At 44.9% G+C, this 14244-nt stretch overlaps 3 protein-coding genes across 3 annotated transcripts; 1 reads left to right on the top strand and 2 right to left on the bottom strand.

Annotated features, from left to right (window-relative positions):
* Positions 1 to 703: 703 nt before the first annotated feature.
* PAAG_07757 (hypothetical protein) lies at positions 704 to 2308 on the bottom strand (the record flags this gene model as incomplete). The annotated part of the gene is made up of 3 exons (XM_015846320.1): positions 704 to 787; positions 874 to 1547; positions 1675 to 2308. 3 exons carry the CDS (start codon positions 2306 to 2308, stop codon positions 704 to 706), a joined length of 1392 nt encoding a protein of 463 aa, XP_015700714.1.
* Positions 2309 to 3679: 1371 nt separating this feature from the next.
* PAAG_07756 (fungal specific transcription factor domain-containing protein) lies at positions 3680 to 6445 on the bottom strand (the record flags this gene model as incomplete). Its single annotated transcript, XM_015846319.1, has 4 exons — positions 3680 to 4757; positions 4834 to 5593; positions 5655 to 6015; positions 6092 to 6445. The coding sequence occupies 4 exons, from the start codon at positions 6443 to 6445 to the stop codon at positions 3680 to 3682; spliced, it is 2553 nt and encodes an 850-aa protein (XP_015700713.1).
* A 5409-nt stretch (positions 6446 to 11854) lies between these two features.
* Positions 11855 to 13571, top strand: PAAG_07754 (hypothetical protein; the record flags this gene model as incomplete). Its single annotated transcript, XM_015846318.1, has 3 exons — positions 11855 to 12107; positions 12283 to 13296; positions 13396 to 13571. 3 exons carry the CDS (start codon positions 11855 to 11857, stop codon positions 13569 to 13571), a joined length of 1443 nt encoding a protein of 480 aa, XP_015700712.1.
* Between the last annotated feature and the right edge of the window lie 673 nt (positions 13572 to 14244).

Here is a 14244-nt window from a genome sequence, read left to right as displayed (position 1 = left end):
TCTTTCTTTTTCTTTTTTTCTTTTTTTATCCCTTTTTTCTTTCTTTTTCTTTTTCTTTTTTTTTCCATTTATTTTTCTTCTTTAGTTTTGATCATGGAAAATAAGGGCGGAGTAAAATGGAAAAGAGGAAGAAAAATATCAAGGGAAATATAAAACAAATAACCCGGTCATATGAAACGCCGCGACGAATCATTCCATAGCTACAGGGGAAGAAGGAAAATAACAGGTGCCCTTGATTGAAACCTTGGTATAAAATAGAGGCATGTCGTACGGAGTAAAGAAAAGTAGATTAATCAGAGGGAATAGGATGGAGAGGTAAGAAAAAACAAAAAGGGGAAACGAGACAAAAATAGAGAACAGGAAAAAACCAAATAACCGCCCCAGTGGCATATCCTTGCCAGACCCTGGGTTTAACCCTCCAAATAACGCCGGTTTGATCAGGCGGGTATATCCAGTACCACCATGCATATTTCCAGTGGAGGAATGGGTAATAATAAACAGAAACCAAACGAGTTACAACGGAGTGAAAAACAGACCATAGACGGATGAAAATAGAAGATAAAAACAGATAAAACAGGGGAAGAAAAGTTTGACCCCAAACACCAAAAAAAAAAAAAAAAAAACGCCAATATTAGTTGGAACCATAAACTTTTTCCCGTGAGTTAGAAAAATTCATGCTGCTCATTGTTAGTTCAGATTAATGTCATCGGGCGCCAACGCCAAACATGCCGACACCGTAGCTTCCGCTTCGTTCAGTGAGGGTGGGAGACACTCCCGAAATGTGATCCTGTCGACAAGATAAATTAGATAGGTACACGAGGGGGGACGGAATAACTATGCCGCAGCTAGGTGCTAGGGAATCTAGCTCGGTACCTTTTTCCTTTTCTTCTTTCCCGACCCTCGTCCTCCATCTTCGCCATTAGAGAATCGCTCTCCTTCCAAGTCCGCATCGTCATCCGGGAATCCCTCGCCATAGCCGACGAAACTGCTGTCATTATAACTGCGCTTCTTACCTGTGCGCTTCGGTCTTGTGTTCTCAGCAATAGGAGTTGATACCGACGTGGTTGCACCGTTCAATTGGGTTGGGTGACGGATAGATGTGGGGACGGTTCCAGCAATTTTAGCCGTTGACGGATCTGCAACTACGAGGACCTTGGATGGCTTCTCATGACCTAGCGCATCTTCCCAGAATTCATGATTGGGTAAAATCCCTGCATCCAGTTTCATCGCTTTCAACTGTTGTTTGAAGAAGGGCGATTCGGGCTCCGGGACTTTTATATCCTTTCCATACACCTTTTGGTTTTGCCACTCCTCTTCTGGCCATAATGTCAGATATCTTAACCCTCCAGTTGCTCCAGGTTCGGCCTTCACGGGTTTATTTCTTCCGGCTAGACAAAGACCTTTAATTTTCCCTTCATACGACTTCCTTAACCTGTTTATCTTTTCGCCCGTCACGGGGTCGGTCCGAGCAACAGACGCAGCAACCGGGCCTAAACCGTAGAGTGATACTAAATCTAAACTCAGATTCGGGCCGGATGCGGTATAAGCTAGAGTGTTCAAGTCGCGTTAACATCAATGACGCCCAAGAAAAAGATATCACAAACCAGGAATAATTTTTAGAAACGGTATTGGACTTGAGAAGTCAGACAAGGCAGTGTCTTAGGGAGACCTTACAAGATTTGCAGATATGGAAAGCAGTGCCTATATCTTGCTGGAGGGCTGACAGGGCCAGCCGTTCTTCTTGAGACGTTGAAGCCACTCTGTAATCCAAATCCATTTCATTTTCATCAAAATTTTCATGCAGACTGGCTTTCTGCCGGTCGTGGTCAGTTCTTCTGTGTCCTGGTTGATCAATATCAATGAAATCCAACCCTCTTTTTTCCCAAGTCGACGGTCTTCCGTCCTTCTGAGAGTCTGCTGTAGCGTTCTTGGAGTTGCTTTCTGGCTCATCCATGGTGCTGTTGGTGGCGAAATGACCATAAACACTGCTTGCGGGTGTGGGAAATGATGTAGTTGACGTTACAGTGGGCTGTTGGGAGACCTGAGTGGACATTGCGACGGAGGAAGGCGGAGAGGAGAGTGAGGTGGATTGGGTCTGCGCAGGTGACGTTTCAGTAGTAGAGAAGCTCGAGGCATAGTTTTGAGCACTGGCTGACATCAATGGAGGGGAGGTCGGAGTATGAGGTGTTTGGTCTTTCGGGTGATGCTGCTGATGCAGCTGATGCGATTTGGCCCTGTCGGCCGAGGGCGAGGAAGGTGATAGAGGAGGACCGGCTTTGTAGGAGGATGCCAGCGGTACGAAGGACATGAGGCCCGGACGATGTAGGAAAGATGACAGTGTGGCCAGTAGCCTACACCAGCTGCTGTAATGCTTGCGCCAGACACGTACCGGATCGATGGGCCCGGTAACGATAGTTGTTGGATGGCGAAAGCGACGGCTCAAAGGACCGTGAGCGTAACCTAGGCTGACCTTCAGCGACGAGCTATTGGGTCCACATGCCAGAATTCAGACAGCCTCTAACACTTGTCCGATGGTGTCGTGTCAAATACAGGAGATGGATGTGCGATACGGATGCTGGGCTGGATGGTGGATTGACGCCCGTTGTTCAGTGAGATAGAGAAGACAGCGAGGTTGAGGTTGCTGGGATGACGGCGAAGTGAAAAAGGTCACGTGTGACTGGTCGCCTTCACCCGGGGCTTGGCGGAAGAACCAAGGTTGGAGCTTGCTGGGGGAAATTTGATTGCATCGGCATAACTATTAGTTATTGTTTGTAATGGGTTATATCTCAAAAAGAGAAAAGAGGGGACTCAGAAGCATATTGCAAGGAGAATATATATATCATAAACTATATTTTGCATACGAAGCGAAACACTTATATCGAATTTACATTAGTCCGGGCGATCAAGGTTACGGGTCCAAGTTCCAACAGCCCAACATATCTAAAGTCACGTGATAATATTTCTGGGAAAATTTATTATTCTGCATGCACACGCATTCATTCAAAATAAAACTGCAGTGAAGTAAAAATTATCAGAAAGTTATATGGTACCAATAGCATCGTAAGACGCAAGATGGTATATTAGTCAACATAGAATTTTATTTGCGCGGTGCACATCCGACTCTTGGAAGATGAAGTAGAAAAAGACGAAGAGGTAGGATATCCAAATAAAAAATCTCTCCAAGTAACTAACTACTCAAGACACGAATAAACCACATACCCTGAAGTATCATGAAGTATCATGAAGCAGATTTCGAAGAAAAGAACGAACTGAGATACATAACAGGGAAAAAATAGCGGGTTTTAATCGACGCCGAAATCCTCCTTTTGGCATTTCGTCAGAGCAGATTTTGAAACACGCACACGCGCATAAAAGGTATATATTCAAAAACGTACACTTCCATCATTCTGATAACAGAGAAAAAGTCGAATCAACATCACCCGTACCAGTTTTCAATGCAGGATAAATAATAATGTAAAAGGGAGAAAGAAAAGAAAGGAAATTGAGAACAACAAATGCCAATGGAAATGGAAACGAAGTCATCTCATGGCACCACATCTATCGCATTGGACGAAACCAACCCTCTAGGCGAATTCGCCAACTAACCAGCAACAATTGCATTAAGAAAACGCACTATTGTTCAGAAGTGTTTGATAGATCATCAGTGACAACCCGAATTTCATGGAATTTCATTGTTGTAATAAGTCGTAGATTCATCAGGGCGGTATGAGACTTCAGGCGGATTTTGAACTAGATTTTCCATTAGTTCTATCTGTTCTTGCTGGCTGAGACTTCGTCCTTGCCAATTTGCAGGGTACGGCTGGTTGAAGAACTGTGAATATTGATCCCCAATCGACCCCAGCCAAGACATTGGGTTAGCGCTGGCACTCGAGTAAGAGAGATGGCCTGCGGTGGTGGAAGTAGGGTTATAATTAGGATCCCAATGCTGCAGACCTGGAAGCACTGAAGGGAATGTGTTGTATAAGGAATTTGGATCGAACTGTGTATCACTAGGGTTGATGGATGAAGGTCCGTACGATGTGGTTGCCACCGGCTCCGTAGCTTGGGTTGATTGGTGATATTTAGGTTGTGTCGGATAAGGATTGGATAAGGTAGTTGTCGTTGATGACTCGGGTGATGAGTTTCGAACGACATTAATGGAATAAGGCTGTGAAGGATTAAAATGAATGGATTTCGGCTGAGGGATTGGGGAAGACCCGTCTGGCGTCACACGGTCTCTGGTTGTTGTATGGCGAGAAGAGCCGACAGAAATGGTAGCAACACTAGAAGGACTGGACATAGGTGGAGGAGTCGTAACATCATGTGAAGATAACGGAGAGGCCCCGCTGGCCGGAGAATGCACCACAAATGATTCGCCAGTTTCATAGGCTCTGAGACAACCCGCGATAAGGCTTCTATATAGTTGGAGTGCAGATTCCACCCCAGGCCATCGCTCAGCACTCACTGTTATAACGGCTAGGGCAATTGAAATATGTTCTTTAACCTCTTCGATAGGATGCTCCTGTCGAATTTCGGGATATGAAAGTGACCAGAGTATCGTATTCAGAGCCATGAATACAGACTGTGTGAAAATCCAGGTCAAGTCCACAGAACTCGTCTCAACTTGATTTCTGTGCATTCTAATGTTGAATATAGATGCATCGTAACACTTCCTCGCAGCATCGAGCGACGGTTCCGGGACCTGTGGAGATGGTCGAAACATGAATACAATCATTGTGTTCCGTCTTCCTTGGAACCTTGATGTGAATTAGCTGCCACAACTTAAATACCTATTCATATGGGGATAACCCGGGGCACAACTTCCGCACTTACCACAGTTCACTAAGTCCGCTACCTTCATCATTTTTGGGACAGGAAGCAACCCAGTGATCAAGTTTCGCTAGCATGTTAGTGAACCACGGATCGTTGTCATTCAGAGGTGTATCGCGCTTTTTGAGATACAAAGTTCTCCGAATTTCGGCCTGGAGTAGCCTCATTTTAAAGAAATGGATTGCAATGCACTTCTTCATTATAGGTTGGCTACCTGGCAAGATACCCCCGCGTGTGATGAAGCGATCGTCGACCATTGAAAAGAATTCCACATTAATATGATCATGGGTTACCCCAAAGGCACTTGGACGACCAAGGCTATGAGATAAACCATACTCCATAGATGTTATAATCCAGAATAGTCGCCTCCGCATATCAAGTTCGAGACAGTCCAGGGGGCCCGAAGATGACTTAGTAATGGTAGCCTCATCGGTTAAGCCTAGATCTTGGCAAAGCTTGACAGCAACTCCGACAACCCAGTACGCCGCAGTCCTTGTTGGCGTTAATAATGAATATTGAGCTATAAGCGCGAAACACTGTAAGGTTGATATGTCCATCTTTCTTGTGCAGTCATCTAAGAATGGAAGGGCAGCCAAATAATAGCTGTCCGCTAGCCCCGCATACTGTGGGCTAAGCTTCTGCATACTGATCGCAATAACTAGTCGAGCTTGGAAGTTATAGCAGGGGTCTTCAGACCCATTGAGGACAGCGTTGATTTCTCGGCGGAATGAGGGTTCGTGTAGAGTAGGAAGCATGTATTGAGCTAGCAACAGAAGTTAGACCATATACGACTAAACGCGATGGCTGTTTGGTATATGGTTCACCTTTCGCCATGAATATATCCACTAATCTGTATGTCAATTCTCGTGGTGGAAGATTAGGTTCTGCAACAGAACTTATCATGGGATATATTTTCGAGGTTGGTTTTTGGCTCTCGCGGGTAAATGCTGATTTGATTTCCTGGGCAGTGGTCTCGTTCACAACCTCTTTAATACTTTTAGAATCAGTGTTTTGTTTTGCCATTTCCATAACGAGACGAGTAATCGCGATACCACTTGATGGTCCCAGGTATCTGGACTCATCTGTTTCTTTGAACCTGATGAGACCAGCCCCACGAACCATGAGTTCCGCATCCGGACGATGATTTATTTCGCTCTCGACCACGGCTAGTTCCCGGTTAAGTACCTTTATCCGTTCCCGCAATTGTACTATATATGTCCTTGATATGGTTCGATTTCTCGCGGGGTCATAGTATACACACTTTGCGTTGGATCGTTGACAGGGCTCGCATCGGGGAATGCCGGGGTCGCATCTTGATTTTCTCTACGTTTTCACGTATTAGCGGCGGCAAATGTTGTTGACGGGTGATGATGGCTTGGGGTATCCCATCCGAGAATGGTGGAACAAGAATGAGGCGCAAGGGATATGGTACAACCTCAGCTGCAGAGCAGCGGGGTTGGGGTTGGGTTCGATATACCTGTCGACATCGTGTACAAGCGGTCAACGTGTGAGCGATGCGAGTATTTGCTAGCTCTGCTGGAAGTGCAGAGCCTTTCTGAGGCGATTTTCCCCATGGATCGGGAAAGGAGGTCTTGGTAGTAGCAGCTTCGTCCATTGGGACCAATATTATTATTCAACGCCTCACATCAATAGCCACTTTGATGCCTATGGGCTCTCTATAGGGAATAGCCAGCTTGTAGGTAGCTATTGATATGAAGCCTCACGAGTAGGACACAACTTCGCATATCGGGAATCCCGAATAGTTCAATTTCCGAGATGAGAGACCAAACGTTTCGATTGTTCGGCCATCTTCGTCTCTTAAGGCGGCCTGAGCCGTGATGTCTAATTCTCTCATCCCGCATTTGCGCGGAACCAGCAAAGCTCGATCGCTGATGAGTCATCCCCATACCCCAGCCCTGATATCGGGGTCTTCGTCGGCTTCTTTTTCCAAACGGCTTACGGGAGATTTGCAGCTGAGATTTTGGTCGCTCTAGCTAGCCCGAGAGTATATCTAATTACGAGTAATTGATTTCCCTCATATGGCGCTAGCATGGATTGCACATTTGCTGCAATTCCTTATATAAGAGTCCGCCGGATTCCGGTAGCTATGACGACCTCCCCGAACTGGCGTTTCAATTGTCCATCTATGGGCTACAATCGCACATTCTCCCTCCCCAAGGGATGGTGCAGTGAGTAAAAAGCTACGTATGTAAGGTGTATCGTGGGACGTTCAAGATTGATAGCCAACCCATTTATTCTCTATCCCGTTTGAATCCGATCGCAACAGTCCACCCCCAGATTGCCAGCCAAATCACCATGAGGTTGAGTTCACAGCTGTTAAAATCCAAAGTGAACTCCGCTAAAGCAATCTGTTGATAGCAGTGATTGGGATGAGCATGGCAGATTATTTGCTGGTACCGCCTGATGTTAGTGGCCCCGCGACCGCGAAGGCCAAATTTTGATATGAACCGCTCTTGCTCGGCTTTCTACCCAGTTCAGCGAATTTCCCCTTTACCAAACGTGCATGTGGCAGTTTGGAGGAGATTTCGGATTTAATCCGTCCCTGGACCTAAGGAATTTCGCCGCTCAATTGAGGATCTCCCATGGATCAACGTCATCCCCGTAATTTTTTAAGAGGGACGGGCAAATTTCCAGCTTATGTTAATTTCGGGATAGCAAGGGAACATGGCACAAACATTACATGTGTGCTAGGTTGGGCTATCAAGTGAAATGAGAGCCAGGCGTCCTTGTATTTTGGCATGGATCATGGATTCGGGTGCTTATACAACTCTGCCATTTTGCTCCATTGTGAATTTGAAGGCCATTTCAATGCAAATGTGGTGAGATAGTGATGCTTTACCATCCGTCGCTTAACTTGACCTTTTACGCTCCTCATGCGTAGAAATTTGTTTTGAACTTCCCTAGTTCAATTCTAGCCAGGACCATGCTCTCCACGGGCAATATATTAAGAGAATGCTTCATCTACCATTAAATACTAGGGATTTGGCTCCCTCTTGAGATATATTTATTTTTTCTAAAAATTCACTCTCTCTGTGTCCTGCTGAGTGATCTCAAATATTTGATGATTCTTAAGAATAGACTCTTCAAATTCTAGACCTTTCAAATTCAGCAGTGAATTCTCACATGAGACTTTCATTATTTAATAAACATATAGCTAAAAGCATGATTCTTTAACCAAGTGTAGAAAGACATCAACTTGGTGCTAAGAGAAGGGAAAATATTATGACATTTATTCAAAAGCAACAAATATGATATCTTAAAAAGAGGTGAGACCAGAAAAAAATTTGCGGTAATTAAGGTCTCATCAGATGCATCAGCACTTAAAGGTTGATATTAATTAAACCAAAACCATCTGTGAAAATGCCCACCATGAAAACACTATCATTTCCTGAAGTGACTATCTTGAAAGTTAAGTAGAAAATAGAAGCAAGACAATATCAAGCCATTAACTCAAAGGAGATAACAGTCTAGACACGATCAACAAATATACCTGTCATAATTGAGTGGTTCTTGCATAATAATATGGCTTGTATCAGTAAATCTTAGTATGTATGTACCCTTTCAGGGGGATAGGTTGTTGCATCAAGCACATAATACGGTTGGTGCGGGGCACGATCTCGAAGTCCCAATATAGGTTTTCAGAATATACATTTCCCCCCATCATACTCCGTAAAAGCTCCAACCCGTAAAAAAAATGGCACACCTATAAAGCAGTTATATCTAAGCAAACTAGGTATTGCAATGCCACTCTAACCATCAACTTTCAAGAAATTTATCATGGACTTGAAGGGAATAAACCAGAGGAACGGCGCCTGTTGAATTCCCCGAAGTGTCAAAAGCCACGATATGCATAGTTTTCAAGCCGGGTCTCCAGTGCTATATATCCTCTAATTCCAAATACATATTTCTATCATGCAGAAAACATGATTAATCCATAGAGGTGTTTAATTGCTAAACTGGGAGAAAACAGTGAGCGTAAACTTTCGTTGAGTAACAGTCACAGCATCAATGGATGACGGAATATTTTTTTCCCGGATGCGGAAGACGTATTGAATCCTTTCACAAGACTTCTTCAACAGTGGTATAGTGTCAGCTGTCATAAACCACCAGTGGGGTTATGATGCTATTTGCAGGAGTTAATTTTGCCGGATATAAATTAGTTATTTCAGCGCGGTAGGAGGGTGCTTCTGAAACTTAAATAATTTAACAGCACTTGACTCGCGTTTTATTAACCATTCTCTCGGAAGGGTAACTCGACATGGTCGAATCTGACACGGGCTTGTAAAGTTATAATAAACTTGGAAATTATAAACTTGGTTAAGTACCGCTGTATTGTTTGAGACAAGATGCTTTATTTCTTCCTTATATTCCTGAATCCAGTTCGCCCAGTTCATTCCATGGGCGACCGTTATCGTGTTCCCTCCGAGAGGAAACGGGGGAAACGCGTTGTAATCATTGCATGGGCCTTCCTTACCATCAAATTGGGGTCTCTTGATCTCCTGCATGAAGAAAGCCACTTTCTTCCCAGCAGATGGAAAATCGTGCAGAAATGGAAAAAAAGAAGAAAGGAAGGACGAAAGCATATCTAGACCAAATAAGGTTGTATATAGTTAACAACCTTGGGCATCCGAGTCATATGATACGAAAGTGAATTCGAATTACTTTTAAAAAATTGCCGATATTCAAAGCCGAGAGCGGACCGCAAGATCCGTGGAAAAGCAAAGGAGGAGGGACACGTCCATGTGCCTCAGCTCCTGGCAAATAGATGAATTGCAGCACACCCCCCACGTGACATAAATAATTTTCATACGACCCATCATCGGTTGCATTGCCTGGCGGCAAAATTTATTGAACCTCATCGATTTACCCAGCGCCTGGATCGGGTGAATATGCATAGATACACACTATGTCAGCATCATTGCCATCGGCTGGAACTTTCTTGAGATGGTTTTGGGATATTATTGGACTCAAAACACGTGGAATTAAGCCTCCCTAGGCGGCATTCCCAGCTAAGCTAGGACTTGGTTAAGATTTGGCCGTGGCAATTTCAATAGCAATGGCGATTTTATGACATTGAGATGACGTTCGTGTGTTGTGGACTTTTCGATGGGGTAGATATTACCACGTGTTATCGTCTTACAGCTGCAGGGGATGCAATTCGTAACGACTATCAAGGATGGCGTTGGCTCCTGTTGACGCACAAAATGTGGGACAAAAAAAGACTTTAATTATACGGTAGGAGGATGCAACGTAGCGGGAGAGGAGGGTGTGGTTTTTCAATCGTATCGGCATCAAAATTTGGATTGAAGGTGTCATAATACATGGCAATATAGGCATGACACACGCATTTATTGCTCCTAACGGCGGAAATTGAGAGAGAAGATTCTCAAGGGGGCTCCAAGGCCATGAGAGCCCCTTATGTTTAGGACATTTATACGCAAAATCTCCCACTTTGCTGCAGAGCGCATTTACAGAGCCGAAACAGATCATCCAAATCCAGTGAATGAAGACAAACAGGTGCGATAGTGGGCGGCACAGGTAATTCAATGGGATATTTTTTGTCTTTGGCATTCGATGCTGCAGTGACGTGGTTCCGGAGAAGACCTCTTCGAAACATCCATTGGCGTTGAAAATTGGCAATGCTGCTGCTTGCTGGATATATAAAGTCATAGTCCAAAATACATAGCTACATGTATGCATGTGCAGTTCAGTGCAAGTTGTTAACACTAGGACCTTGGCCAGTACTTGGGCTGTAGGGGACTATGACTTTCAAAAGAAGTTCAAGGTAATCCGGTGCAATACTGAACACCAGACATGAAGGACATATCGAATGTTAACAGAGCAAAGATTGGCGTAGGGGGAAGAGAAGAAATTGGACGGGGGGTTGGGAGGGATGGGATAGGAGAATAAGACAGCAAATAAAGTGGAATCAAGATTTATTTCCTCCTATTTGTGACGTGTCCGTGGCGACATACGCCTGCCCAGCGCCTTGAGTCTGCTCTGTAACTTGTCTCTGATATACAACTCCGAAGGGTGGGTTGCGGGAGGTTGAGATCCTGCGTGTCACATGACCTGCTAGTAGCTTGGGGGACACGATGAAATAGTTGTCTGCTGCAGCTGATTGGTGGGTGAGAATCAGATTGTGGAGGTCACGCCGTCACGGGCGATAAGATAAAGTTTGCCTACGCATTTAAGCGCAATAGGGGAAACCCTAACCTTGTTTTGATGTCCGCCATCCCTTGATGATGATGATGATGATGATGGTGGTGGTGGTGGTGGTGCTTTGGTGATGGGAGTCATTGACTAATAACCACTCAACGGGCAAAACCACAATCTGTTATTTTTCTTGTTGTATATGAGGCCTACACACCTGGATATACTTTCTATATGCCCCAAAGGATAATCGTCTGACACTTTTTAAAAGGCATTACCTTCCAATCAGACCACATCCGGGACAACGAAGGTTCTGTATGAAACCGGTCAGTTGATTCACGGCGCATGCATCCAACCACGGGGGAATTCCCTGAGGCGAAAATGAATCATTCCGGGAGTGCGGTAGCACTATGATATTCGTATGATATTGCGATCACATTGTCTCATCGTTAGAATACCCTGCCGCCCGCCATGGGGGAGATCATGGGAGGCGGGGGCCGGACCGCTTCCTCACTGCTAATAACACACATGAAGGTTTCAGTGTCTCTCTTATATGGAAACCCTCTGTCGCGATTTCTTTGTCTGCTCTGTTAAAAAGTGAAGCGGAAAGCGCACAGTTCTGGTCTGGCCGTCCTCAGGTTGACTTTGATATACCCTCGGGAAACCCGTTTTTTGTTTCTGCCGGTTTCGAAAAGGGGGCCCTTTTGACTAGTAGTTACAGTTTACTGTCTATCCTCACCAGAGAGCAACCTTTTTTCCTTCTCCGCAAAACAGAGGAAATCTTGTTAACAGCGCTGGAAGAGACAGACAAAAGGAGTTGATTGATTTTTTTTTTTTTCGAAGAAGCAAAATGAACAAACGAATTTCTATTCCAGTATCGCTACCCCATCTCAATCCCACGGTTTCGTACTGGCAAAATCCACCGGATGAGATCGGGGACATATGTTCTACTACGCAGCTTCCATCGCAGGTGGATATTGCCATAATTGGGTCAGGGATATCTGGCGCAACTATTGCGTATAATATCCTATGTCGAGCTCCAGGGACCAAGATTGTAATGTTGGAGGCGAGACAGGCAGTAAGTGGAGCAACAGGAAGAAATGGTACGAATCAATTTTTCTTTCCCCCCCCCCCACCATTTTCTATTTTCTATTTTTTTATTTTATTTTCTACTTCTCCTGTGTGCATGTGATATAAGGAGTACAAACAGGGGAAAGAGGAGGTGACTTTCGTATGGGCAACTTCGCTAATCAGACATGTCGTGACAATTTGTATTAGGTGGTCACACCAAAGGAGCTTCATACACAACCTTTCCCACAAACGTGCAAAAACTTGGTCTTGAAGAAGCCATAAAAATCGCAAAGCTCGAACTCAACACCGTCCGACAAGTCCACGCCTTTGTAAAGAAGCATAACATTGACTGCGAGAGCAGACACATCGACACCGCGGATATCATATACAATCAAGACACCCTCGATCAAGCCGTCCAAGCCGTCCAGTTCATGCAAAAGGCCATGCCAAACCATCCCGCAAGCAAGTACACGTTCTGGAACAGAAAGGAAACAGAAGAGAAGTTCCTCGTCCCCGGCGCCGCCGGTGCTATTACATACGAAGCTGGCAGTCTTAACGCATACAAGCTTGTCATCGGGATTCTCAAGCTATGTCTGGAGAAAGGACTGAATTTGCAAACAAATACCCCCGTAACCGGTTTACATAGGTATGATGGTAATAGCTCTAGTAACAGCAGCAGCAGCAGAACCAACAAGACCAGCTGGACCATCGTAACTCAACGCGGCCACATACAAGCTTCAAAAGTCATAATGGCAACAAACGGTTACACAGCAGCCATCTACCCGAAACTTCAAGGCGTCATAGTCCCCGTTCGCGGACAGGTAACAGCGCATAGACCCGGGTCAAAAATGCCGTCCTCCACTCTCTCCACCACCTACTCTTTCAATTACGGTAGCGGCTTCGATTACATGATTCAATGCCCAGAGACGTCCAAGTATCCGGGCGACATCGTTATCGGAGGTGGGTTCTGCGAGAGCAAGAATGAGGGTTTAGCCAATTATGGTAATACGAATGACTCCGCTGTGGAGCCTGCTATTAGTGAATATCTGGCTGCGTCGACGGTGGAGTTTTTCGGGAAGAATTGGGGCTCTGATGATCCTGCTGGTCGTGTGAGGCAGGAATGGACGGGTATTATGGGCTACAGTGCCGATGGGTATCCGTTGGTTGGGGAGATGCCGGGGGAATCGGGGTTGTTTATCTCGGCATCGTTCCAGGGACATGGTGAGTTTTCCCTCTTTTCCCTGATGCCGTTTACTTTACTCCAACTTCACGGGATGAATTTTATTTCTAACCTTTATTGCACTCCCTTCCAAAATACAGGAATGGTCTCCTGCTTCCTTTGTGCAGAGGCCCTTACAAACATGATATTTGGTGACGACGAGAAGAAACTGTCCAGCTGGTTCCCAAGCGCATATATGGTCAACTCTGAGAGACTGAAGCACAAGCTTGACCAAAAAATCACACCTCCGCGATCCCAATCTAAGGCGCGCCTGTAGCTAATCAAGAACCTATTCAAAACAAATGGGTATTTCCCTCCCTCTTTGTCATTGATCAGGCATTTTCTTGTTTCTCTTTCATTTGTTAATTTTGCTTCTTGACATATACCCCTTTTATTATTCAATGATGTTTTTAATAATATGATATGATACTGAGTTTGCTTGTGGCTGGTATTCGTGGCTGTTGAGCTGACAGCGGTGGTTTCCAACAAATTGCAAGCAACCAGTGGCACACTACGAACGGCTTATTTTAATAAAGAGACAATGAAGCAAGGCGTACCCTGTTTGGCAATGGAATATCAGCCATTTCCTTTTTCTCCTGGCAGGCTTGTCGTCACGGGCGGTTCTGCTATCGTATTGTTTGGACTCTTCTTATCCATGTCAAATACCAATTTCATGGAAGGCCTAGAGGCACCGTGAGTTGACTTCTTTTCAGTGCACTGTTTTCTGACACGTCTTTTGTATTCTTCTTACCGATATACCCAGCTCTTTAGTCAATGCAGACTGTTATGTTAACGCTCATAATACCAGTTCTTTTGGCAAACCGAAGCATGGAAGGCCCATCGTCCAGTATTTGAATAGGATGGCGGATTTATTGACCGGTTAGTTAATTAGAAACTAGCTGTCCACTTTTCAGTCAAGTAGCTACATATGTATCGGAGACAGACATGCA

This window comes from Paracoccidioides lutzii, assembly GCF_000150705.2.
Source record: "Paracoccidioides lutzii Pb01 unplaced genomic scaffold supercont2.25, whole genome shotgun sequence".
Lineage (NCBI taxonomy): Eukaryota > Fungi > Ascomycota > Eurotiomycetes > Onygenales > Ajellomycetaceae > Paracoccidioides > Paracoccidioides lutzii.
This window is presented reverse-complemented; position numbering and strand designations above follow the sequence as displayed.